Consider the following 11576-nt stretch of genomic DNA (forward strand, 5'->3'; position numbering starts at 1 on the left):
GGGAGCAGCGCGGCCGCCGCCATGGACGAGCCGGACACGGAGCCGCCGCTCGTGGTGCGGGATGGGCGGGCAGGGCAAGGCCGGGGCTGCGGGGCCGCGGGCGGTGCGGGGCCGCGGGCGGTGCGGGGCCGGGGCGCCGCTGACCGACACCGTCCCCCCACAGGTGGTGCCGGGCGCGGACCCGTCGGCCCGGCAGCTCTGCTTCGCCTGGGGCCCCGCGGAGGTGCTGGTGTGCGAGACCCTGTTCGGCCGCGCAGGTGGGTTCCGCTCCCCATGCCCATCCCGCTCTCATGCCCATCCCGCTCTCATGCCCATCCCGCTCTCATGCCCGTCCCGCTCCCTATGCCCGTCCCGCTCCCTATGCCTGTCGCCCTCCCCACGCCTGTCCCGCTCTCCATGCCCATCCCGCCTTCCATGCCCATCCCGCCCTCCATGTCCGTCCCGCTCCCCACGCCTGCCCGCTCCCCACGCCTGCCCGCTCCCCATGCCCGTCCCGCTCCCCATGCCCATCCCGCTCCCCACGCCTGCCCGCTCCCCACGCCTGCCCGCTCCCCATGCCCGTCCCGCTCTCCTGCCCGTCCCGCTCCCTATGCCCGTCCCGCTCCCCATGCCCGTCCCGCTCCCCATGCCCGTCCCGCTCCCCATGCCCGTCCCGCTCTCCGTGCCCATCCCGCTCCCCATGCCCGTCCCGCTCCCCACGCCTGCCCGCTCCCCATGTCCGTCCCGCTCTCCATGCCCGTCCCGCTCCCCATGCCCGTCCCGCTCTCATGCCCGTCCCGCTCCCCATGCCCGTCCCGCTCTCCATGTCCATCCCGCTCCCCATGCCCGTCCCGCTCCCTATGCCCATCCCGATTCTGGGGTGAGTGCAGCGCGGGCGCTGCTGCCCGGGCGCTGACGGGCTCTGTTGCAGGTACCGGCGATGGAGCACCGAGCTCCTCCCACGTGTTCGTGGTCCGCAGGGACCAGGACATTTACATCCACACCCTTCGGAAACTCTTCAACGAGTCGCACGGGATTTTCATGGGGCTGCAGCGGAGCGAGGAGGAGCTGGCGGGGAAGTCGCGGAAGGCGCAGTGAGTGCATGGGGAGAGTGGGAGGCAGCGGCTGCGTCTTCTCCAGCCGGGGACCAGCACCAGGGGCTGATAAACGCCTCCAGTGAGGCAAGTGCCGTTGGCCAGGCTGCTTTTACCAGCTCTGGAATCAGCAGCGGGGCAGATAGAATGACCATTTTGGGGGGATTTTACAAATCAAGGCTCAGATCGTTCCAGTAACTACGCTGGTAGAGTGTGGCACAGTCTCACTGATTCCAGATGGATTCACCCAGGTACTGGGAGTTGCTGCCGCAGAGAAACTTGCAAGGCTGTAGGGGGCATCACACAAAAACTCCAACAGCTCCCTCCAACCAAAGTCATTTTGTGTTTGGCAGATTGGTTCAAGTGAGTAAAAACTACCGGTCAGTGATAAGAGCCTGCATGGAGGACATGCACCAGGCAGCTGGTAAGTTTGTTTGTTTGTTCTCTTATTGCAGGAAAAGGAAACACCAGTTGCAATTATGAAAGTAGGATAGTAATGGTAACTTATTGCAACTGCTGTACAACAGCATGTGTAGGTTTCAGTAATTACCAGGACTCTGTTTCCATGCTGGAGATTTCCAAGGTGTTTTGGTCATGGACTGTTTTTTTCCCCACCGTATTGTAACTGATTTTCTGGGGACTTGGAGCCTTTTTGTATCTCATGTGGCAGATGTATGGAAAGCTATCAAAGCCCAGAAGCAACTGTCAAATGTAAATATGTTGCTCTTTGACTTTCCTTGTTTTTCCTTCAGTTTCGACCCGGGACCCTGCCTTGCAAAGCCAGTACAGCACTCAGGTAAGTCCTGTCAGGTTGGACGTGGATTACTGGCTGGTGAATTCACCAGGCCACCACTGTGGCATCAGGCACTTCAGATTTAACTCTGCCTTGTATATGAGACACAGTTCATGACCAAGAATAAATGGAAATAAATACTTAATTCCTGTACTTCTAAAACAATAAAGATGCCCAACACCTCAATTCACTGCCATGTTGTAAACATATTTGCTGTTGTAGATGTGATGTTTTCTTGTCATCCCAAAGCTGACAAGAAATGTTTCAGACTTGCTATGTGCTGTTTCACCTCTCAAAGTCTCAGATTCCAATCAGCTGCATCTGAGCCTCTGGGTGTTCACCTGTCACATCCACAGGAGTGTCCTGGGAGGAGCAGAGTGCTCACACCAATTTTTGTCCTAGCTGCAGTCATGTTGCTTCATTGGCTGCTCTTTCTTCCTTTGATGTTTGTATTGAGTCTTAAAAGTGCAGAAAGGCTGAAAATAAGACCAGCTAGGTTGCTCATTAGTGACAAATTATTGCTGCATTTCATTACACAGTGTCAGTGTTTTCTGACCAAAAAAAAGTGTGAAATTTTGGCATGCGTCTTTTAATTTTTATGTCTGAACTGTCAGTGTGATATTTCTCTGTAAGAACTGATTGCTGTGGACAGCAGATGCCATTGTGTGGTTAAAAAACCCAACTGGAATAATGACTAGCTCTGAAACTTGGCCCTGCTTTCCTTCAGGTTTCCATTCTCTCTGCAATGGAGCTGATCTGGAACCTGTGTGAGATTCTGTTTGTGGAAGCAGCTACAGGTGAGCCATGAACTATCCTTGTGTAAAGACTGATGGGGGTTTGTTCTTTGCATATTAATTTGTTTAAAATGTATATCATATTCACTGTGTCATAGTTTAATGTTTTAGAGATATGCAGAGTGTCAATAAGCCTTTTAACTCACTTCTGCCTCAGTTAATTGCCTTCTTTATATTGAATTATGTCAAGCTATTCAATTTGCCTTCTACTTTTCTTCCTCACTCTGATTTAAATTGTTTCTTTGTCAGAAAGGTTGTAAAGAGAAGGGATATCAAAAGTTGTTGCCAATCTATTTCATTTATAAGCTTAAAACATCTCTTTAAAGATCAAATGTGTCAATGCCAGTTGACATTTACACAGATTTGATACGACTCCTTTAATTCTAGGTTGCCATTTTTGAAGTCAGTCTGTTTACATTGGCATTTTAAAGTAGAAAATAATTTTTGAAGGAAATAATATTATGCAAACAAATGTGCTACTTACACAGTCCCAGAATTCAGGAGAGATTCACAAATTACAGATTACTTAACCTAAATTAATCACCTAGTGCCAAATTTCTTCCTCATATTCAGTTAGTAATAATGAAATGATGCTAAAATAAACAGAAATATTCTGTTTGTCTCTTGGCATGACAAGGTTTATGATCTGGATCACTCACTTTTTATTTTTCCAAGTTTGGGTTTTCTACTGGACCGTGTTGCCCCAGGAAAACCTGCCAGAGGCTGGGTGCTCCCAGGGCCTCTTTGCTTAAGGAACTCTGTAATTTGGGAGTGGCAGATGAAATCCAGTCAGTAAATCTCATCTAATGATGTCAAACTGTGACAAAATGTGTGAGAGCAGTTTGGGAGCAAGCCCTGGGGGCTGACAGAGGGCAATGTGTGTGCACAGCTGGGCCCCTCCTGCTGCGCCTCCTGGACTGGGTGCGGCTGCACGTGTGCGACGTGGACAGCATGGTCCGGGAAGTTCTGAGCAGTGAGAGTCCTTCCAAGCACAAGCTCTTCTGGAATGTGGTGAGTATCACCACCTGGAAGGTTCTTGAACAACAGGAATTCATGTCTGTGCTTTCCTTCCTCTTCCCTGCTGGCCACAACACCTCAGTGCTGTCTGCCTGTGTGGGCTTTAGCATGAAGCCATTCTCATTCCCTCCTCATCCTTCATGGCCCAGAGAGGTCAAGCTTACACTGTTACTTGAATTAGTAGTGCCTGCAGTTTAAACATTTTAACTCCACTTCCCTTGCCTGAATTACAGGTTAAAATGCCCCTCTGATCCCTTTCCTGGGTGCTCCATAATCCTGCCCAGTGTGGAACTCATGGACAGGGGGTTTTTGCAGGTGGATGTCTTTGTGCTCCAAGGCCGGATGGACGAAGCACGGCACCTGCTCTCCAAGGAAGCCAGTGCCAATCCCGCATCCATGAACATGTACAAAATCTTGGATGACTTGATGAAGAAGATGCCTGTGCCCAGTGTATGTACAAAGTGTGTTTTTTTCATGTAGTTTGTTGGGAAAAGCCACCTGGTTGTGTCCCCTGTAACAGTTTATTAGAACATCTCAGTCTTACTCCTTTACAGTAACAATATTTGTGTTCTTGAGTTGCCCAAAGACCCAACAATTCAGATAAAAGTCTGTTAGGTGACACATCAACACAGAAAGATGACAGGCAACCTCATGTTTAGCTTTTTATCAGGAATTACTATGAGTTTGGCCCAAAAGCTGGTGTGATTTGACTTGGTGTTTCCTTTATTCCCTGTATTTCTTTATTCCCTCTGTTCAGCTTGGCAACACCCAGACTCTGACAGAGCTGGAGCTGAAGTGGCAGCACTGGCATGAGGAATGTCAGAGGTATCTACAGGATGGAACTTTTGCTTCCAATCCCCACATGGAGTCCATCTGCAAGGTGTGTTTTTGCTGGGAACAGAGGAAACTTTGGACTAAAGTATTGAATCTATCCTTGTGGATTTCAGGAGCCCAGTGTAGCCATAAGTAACTTTAATATGTCTCCTGTCCTCTGTTGATGGTTTGCCAGCCTGGGTAGTTGGGTTTCTCTCCCTATCCAAGGTCCTAAGGCTGATTTGGAAACTGAGCTGTGAGAAAGATTTTTGTTATGTAATTTTGAATAAATCCTCACCTTTGCAGAACAGGAGTAATGCCTCTGGAGAGCTGGAGTGCAGCTGTGTCCATCACTGAGTGTGCAGCATTCCTGCTGTGTTTTTGTCCCATTAGATCCTGCTGGGAGATGAGGATGCCATTTTGGAGAAGAAGGAGCTCATGACCACCTGGTATCACTTCCTGGTCACCAGGCTCCTGTATTCCCACCCCACGGTGAAGCCGATGGAGCTGCGCTTCTATGCACAGGTAGGAAATCAAATATTCTAATAGTCTCCACTGTTTCAAGCACCAAACTGAAAGAAAAACATAGGGAAAAGTCTTACAGCAGCTAGATGCCTGTAAGATGTTGTCTGGAGTTTGTAAAAGGACTAGGAGAGTGATAAAGTTGACAAATAATTGTTGAAGCCCCATTTTTCAATGGGTCACTTCTCAGTGCCATAATGTTGCCAGTCTTGTTCCTGCAAATTGTTTTCCCAGTCCCCTATGCTAAAATGAGGACAATTCCATTTTGTTAATGTGTTTAACCTCCATGACCTATTATTTCCTATAAAATAACTGCTACATCCAAACAAATGTCTTGCTTTTGCATTTTTGTCTTGTCATCTCGTTCCACAGTCTAGCATGGACCTGTTCCTGGGTGGAGAGAGCAGCCCTGAGCCTCTAGACTTGATTTTAATGGCAGCCTTTGAATTTGAGATGCATCAAGTGATCAAGGAATGCAGGTTGAGTTTTAAGGTTTTGATTCTCTAGTTCTACAGTATTGCTTCTGTGTATTTGGGGCGGGGATATGGGTACAGAGGTACAGGTACATCCTTGCCAAGAATTCAGCAAAAATACGTGAAGCTGGCAGCAATTAAAAGTATTCCATTAGGTCTGGGACATTGCAGCCAGACCTTGCACTGTAACAGAGCTGTGTATTTGTAAGAAATGCCTGTGGAAAACCTGACACAGTCCCTGGCAGTGTTAGGCTTAGTTTTTTCTTTTGCTTCAAACACAGCATTGTCCTGAGCAACTGGTGGTTTGTGGCTCACCTGACCGACCTGTTGGATCACTGCAAACTCCTGCAGTCTCACAATCTCTAGTAAGTATTTATTTGCATTACTTGAATAAAGCTGATTAAGATAGCCCAGAGGGAAAAAAACAAAACCAAAAGGAAACATACTGCAGAAATGGATAGTACTTGTGAAATAAAGTAATCAGATTTTTCCAGTGAGATGCAAATAATAATATCTGGATATTTGCTCTCTTTCCCCCCAGTTTTGGTTCAAATATGCGTGAATTCCTTCTGCTGGAGTATGCCTCAGGACTCTTCTCCCATCACAGGTATCACCTTTTGTTTTATTACTTATAGGACAGACTTAGACTGAGGCAGCCAAAACAAATAACTGCATGTTCATGAAGTAAAAGGGCAAAACTCAGAGCAGCCACTGTTAGAATTCAGCAGAGGTGTCCCTCGGGGTTTGTACAAGATTGACACATTTCCCTTCCTGAATGGAGACAAAAGCTGTCTGTTAGAACTCTTCATACCTCATGACCTGGGCACAGCCACTCCTGCCACTGTGCAGAGTGCCTTGCACTGAAGCTCTTACCAGCTGCACACATTCCAAAGTCGTGGCATTCCAAAGTTATGTTACAGGGAACTGGTGTGAGGTAGAAAGGAAAAGCCATTTCAGGACTGAATGCAACGTTAATCACAGCTAACAATTATTAATGCAGGCTCAGATTCTCCTTGGGCCTTTACTGTTGTGCTCATTGAAGATTGCTGGGGTTGGAATGGTGGTGATTTCCCCCTCTCTCAGCCTCTGGCAGCTGGGGGTGGATTACTTCGACCACTGCCCGGAGTTCGGCCGCGTGTACCTGGAGCTGCACATCGAGCGCATCCCGCTCAGCACGGAGCAGAAGGCCCTCAAGGTGCTGAGGATCTGTGAGCAGAGGCAGATGCACGAACAAGGTGCTGCATTTTCAGTCTCGCTGTTTCTCAGTGCTCCAGCTGAACCCACTGGCACTAATTGCTGCTTTGTGTGCTCCCCCAGTGCGCAGCATCTGTAAGATCATGGCCATGAAGGCTCTGCGCAACAACCGCCTGGGCTCAGCGCTGTCCTGGAGCATCCGCGCCAAGGACGCGGCGTTCGCCACCCTCATCTCGGACAGGTGAGGCTGAGCAGCAGCTCCCGGCCAGCCTGGGGCACAGGGAGGGTGCCTGCTGTGCCAGGGGCCAGCTCCCACTGCTGCAGGTGGGACCAGGCCCCTTCTGGACCAGAAAACAACACCCTTGGGTGCTGTCCCCTGCAGTACCTCCCAGCTGTGCCTTCCCTGTGTTGTTTTCCTTCCTGACATCTAGAGGCAAAACAGATTGACTTTATCTGAGAGTCCAACCCCCTTAGACCTTATTTGGATAAACATTTCTTTAACAGCTTCTGTGCTCTGCCCTTCACTTGCTGTGACAGAGCTGTTTGATGGGCTGGACAGTGACCCAGGGGGCTGTCCCCACCTGTGCTTTATTCAGCAGATTTTTTTATAATCAAGTTCACCTCACCTCCAAACAAGCCAGTAGCAGTCACTTAAGCCACCATTTCTACTAAAAATCTCATTGTTTCTACTAAAAATTTGTATCAATGAGTGATTTTATCGTGTCCTTGGCTTTGTATGAGCCTCTCAAAACTCCTGACCTTTCCTGGAGCGGGAGGGTTGTTATCAAAGTGAGGACAATACTGACACTTGGCTCAGGCCTCAGCAAAAGCTCTGGCAACTCTTTATGCTTTGTAATCTCTAACAATCCATGTCGTGTGGGTTTTGCTAATTGGAAATAGGCAGAGACCAGTCCCTGCATAGTTAGAGTATAATTTTGAAATTACACTCTGGGTAGGTGGCCAGACAACACTCTGTCTTCAACACTGGCAAAATGAGTGGTAAGAGATTGCTAATCTGAGGTTTGGGGTTTTTTTGTTTGTTATTTGAGGGAGTGGGAATCATTACATTTCCTTCAACAGAAAGATGAAAAAAAAATCACAGGAAACAGCTCTGCAGAAAGCAGCATAATGGAGGCTGTGACAAAACAGATGAAAAGCTTTTAGCATTGTTTTTGTTCCTGCTGTTTATCAACTTTTTTACACAGCAGAAAAACAGAGCTTTTGTTATGGTCTGAGAGTGTTAGTTATGCATCCACTGGCCTCAGCTTCCTGCCTGCCTTCCTTCATTTACTCCTTTTAAAAAATAGATCTCAGCTACCACAGAATGCAGAAGAATCAATGGAGTGTTTGTTAAATATACATTATAAATATAAATATACCAGTTCCTTGGCCACTTCCAGAAACTTCTAAATCCCTTGGGGAGGTTGATTAAGATGGAACTGGGCTGTCCAGTCAGGTTTTCTGGGAAGGGATTAGGAGGCACAGAATGGATGTGCATGATGGCCTCCCCTCTAAGCTTTCCTTGTGTTCCCCTTTCTCCCCAGGTTCCTGAAGGACTATTGTGAGAAGGGCTGTTTCTCTGACCTGGACCTCATTGACAACCTGGGCCCGTCCATGCTGCTCAGTGACCGCCTCACGTTCCTTGGTGAGAGCTGCCTGCAGGGTCCATGCTGCTCTGCTGTGGAGAACTCCATGGCATTACTGCATTGCTGCTTCCTTCCATCTGGCTGGCTCCTGGTTTAGTGATGAGGGGAAAGCAAATGGTGAATGTGCTTTGGGATGCAGCTTGTACCAGGGGGGGCCTTTACCTCTGCCTTCACACCAGGTCCCTGCTCTGCTCTGAGCAGGACAGGCCAAGTCTGACACTCCAAACTTCTTCCTTCTTTTTCCAGACTGTATCACTACCTTGAGAGGGTCTGAAATACTAACAGATGGCCTTAGGGGATTCATTGGAAAAGCAATCCACTGCTTTAAGTTATGTTGACCTTGTTAGAATTTTACCAAGTTCTCCAGAGTTTCCAGCGTGTGGGTTCAGTGTGCCAGTCAAGCTCACTGGAGCAAGAGCCCTCCCTGCCCTCTCACTGAGCACTTGTGACAGAGACAGTGAGGGCCTCCAGCTCATTTCCTTCAGGTACCACAGCTTCCTTCTCCTGCCTGGCACAAGGCAGGCTGTGGTAACCTGCCCCTCTGCCTGCAGCTGATCTGGCCTTTGATTCATGGACCAAAACAGGAAATTGATTTCTGTGATGCTGTGAGTAGGCAGAATCTGATAGGAATTTGGAATAGCTGTCAGCATTGGACTGACTCCCCTCTACCTGATACCACCCTTACAGGGAGGGTGAGCATGAGCTTTATCTGTTTCCACTTGGTCCAGCTTGCAAAACCAGAACTGATTTTCCTTCATTAAAGCTGATCCTGAACTAGGTCTAGAAGTTAAACATGACTTATCAAATTGGTAATCCCTCAGCTCTGTATGGCCAGCATCATCTGGTAACTGTTAACCCCAGAGAAGCCTTTTCCCTTTCTGCTGTTTCTAAACAATTCTGAAAGGCCTGAAAGTATTTCTGCCTGTTTTTCCCTTAAGGTTTTTAGAACCTTTGGTTACCTTTGCTGGACAAATTCCCCATGTCTCTGCCTTGAGCTTAAGCATTAGTCAAGGTGAATCTGAATGGGAATCATTAACTTCCAGTATTGTGACAGTTTAGTGGATACAGAAGGAGCCCCACTTCCATCCTCAGCCACTTCTCTCATGCTGGATATTGATCTCACTAATTCTTAGCAAATGCAGAACTTTCCCTACTAACAGAGATTCCAGTTTCCATTTAAACAACCAAGGAAGAGGTGTGGCTTTTCAGACCTCCTGATACTCTGTGACCTCAAAAAGGACATTTTCTCTGCTCTAAGCCACTGGGGCACTGCTCCCCTGTAGACACTCAGCCTGGGGTAGCAGCAGCCCTGACCAGTCTGATGCAAACCCTGAAGCTCACCCAGAACAGCAGCAGGGTTTGGCTGCCCTTTCAGGGAGACTCTGTTGTCACCTTCCTTCATGCACCAGATCCCCAACCCCGAGGGGGCTGCTTTGGGCTGGTTTTGGCTCCTTGTGGGAGCAGAGGGATCTGCCAGGCTCAGCTGCTGACGGCTCCTTTTGTGCAGGGAAGTACCGGGAGTTCCACCGGCTCTACGGCGAGAAGCGCTTCGCCGAGGCGGCGCGGCTGCTGCTGACGCTGATGACGGCGCACATCGCGCCCTGCTCCTTCTGGATGACGCTGCTCACGGACGCGCTCCCGCTGCTGGAGCAGAAGGAGGTCAGGTCCTGCTCACAGCCCCCCCTGGGAGCCCCTTCTTTGTTCCTGACCAGGGAACTCGAAGTGGTGACCCTCCTGCTCCTGCCAGACCTGTCCGTGGCAGTTCCGAGTGTCCCGGCAGTGGGAGCACACAGGGACCCAGGAGGGGATAAATTGACTCTTCCTTTGGTTCCCTGCTGTTACAACAGCAGTGGAATTCATCTGCTCTGGTAATTTTAGCACACGCTGCGTTCAGCTCCTTTGGGTACTTGGGTTGAAGGTTGTTCCAGTTCTAAGCACAGTTTTTTCTTTAAGATCCATCAAGAAAAGAATAATTCAGCAATTACAGAGCCAGAGCAGCCACTTTGACTTCATAGCTGACCCTGCTTGGTGCAGGAGGTGGCACTAGAGACCTCCCAAAGTCACATCCAGCCTGAATTATCCTTGGATCCTGTGATTTCAGGGGTCAGAATGGAGCTGTGGGAGTGTAAAAGCATTCTCTTCAACTGCACTATCTTCTTAACCTGTGTGATGTTTCTAAATTTGATCTTTTTCAGTAAATACTTTGATTTCCACAGGTCATATTTTCAGCAGAGCAGACTTATGAGTTGATGCGATGCCTGGAAGACCTGACAGCAGGGAATCCAGACAAGCAGAAATTCCAGGTAACCCTGTTCAGCTCTGAGGACAATTGGATAATGAAGTGAGGAGGGCTGTGGGAAGGGTCAGGGAGGGAAACTCTAAACTCTGCATTTATATTCCTTGTGAGGTCATAGGAGAGGGACAGCCCAAGTCCCAGAGTCTGGCACAGTGGGATCAGGGCAGTCAAATAAGAGCATCCATAAGAGACTGAAGTATTTATGAACCCAGTGCAGGAGTGTTCCTACTCCTCATGTTCTGATGGTTTGCACTGGACTGTGATGCTTTTCCAAGATAAATAATTGCACATTATGTGAGCAATGAAGAGCTGAGGTGTTGCCATCCAGCAGCTCTGGCTCTGAGCATTCCAGGCACAGAACAGGGAACTATTTGCTGCACATGCAAAGCCCTGTAGAGCATCCAGGGAATGAAAAGTGCTGTCTTGGGTTGAGCTGTTAAGTAGGAAATGCAGGTTCTGCTCTTCTCAGGAGGTCCCTGTAACAGGTAAATACCTCTCACTGACCTGCATCTTCACCTTCCCAACCCTGAGACAGACCATGGCACCAGCTCATCACTGTGTGCAGTCCCCTAGCCCAGGCTCTGCTCTCTTGCAGGATGATGATGTTGAGACAACCAAAGTGGAAATGCTGAGACTCGCCCTTGCACGGAACCTGGCTCGGGTCATCGTCAAGGAAGGCACCGTGGAAGGGTCTTGAAGACTGCAGGGTGTTCCTCCTCCTCTGGGGCTTGCTGTACATAAACTGACTTTTTCTAAGAATAAATGTTTTGTTTTGCAGATTGCTAGGTCATTTGTTCTTGTCTTCCACAAACAAGCCTTTACAAAAAAAGGCCAAAAAAAGCCTTTACACAGGCTTTTTTAAAACCTTTTATGAAGGACCTGCATCAAAATGTTATGGCTGCTTGTTCCAGCTTGGTCTAGCAGCCCTCCCCTGGTGAAGTGAGCTTTTCCTTGG

General features: G+C 48.7%; 1 protein-coding gene across 1 annotated transcript; it reads left to right on the plus strand.

Annotated features, from left to right (window-relative positions):
* Positions 1–11398, plus strand: NUP85 (nucleoporin 85). Its single transcript, XM_063175933.1, has 19 exons — positions 1–54; positions 164–257; positions 911–1073; positions 1427–1497; positions 1826–1869; positions 2594–2663; positions 3550–3671; positions 3993–4127; positions 4435–4557; positions 4884–5015; positions 5385–5491; positions 5767–5850; positions 6027–6092; positions 6569–6720; positions 6803–6920; positions 8224–8324; positions 9833–9984; positions 10542–10628; positions 11217–11398. The coding sequence occupies exons 1-19, from the start codon at positions 22–24 to the stop codon at positions 11316–11318; spliced, it is 1956 nt and encodes a 651-aa protein (XP_063032003.1). The 5' UTR covers positions 1–21; the 3' UTR covers positions 11319–11398.
* The last annotated feature ends 178 nt before the right edge of the window (positions 11399–11576 follow it).

Source organism: Melospiza melodia, chromosome 24, assembly GCF_035770615.1.
Source record: "Melospiza melodia melodia isolate bMelMel2 chromosome 24, bMelMel2.pri, whole genome shotgun sequence".
In the NCBI taxonomy this organism is placed as follows: domain Eukaryota; kingdom Metazoa; phylum Chordata; class Aves; order Passeriformes; family Passerellidae; genus Melospiza; species Melospiza melodia.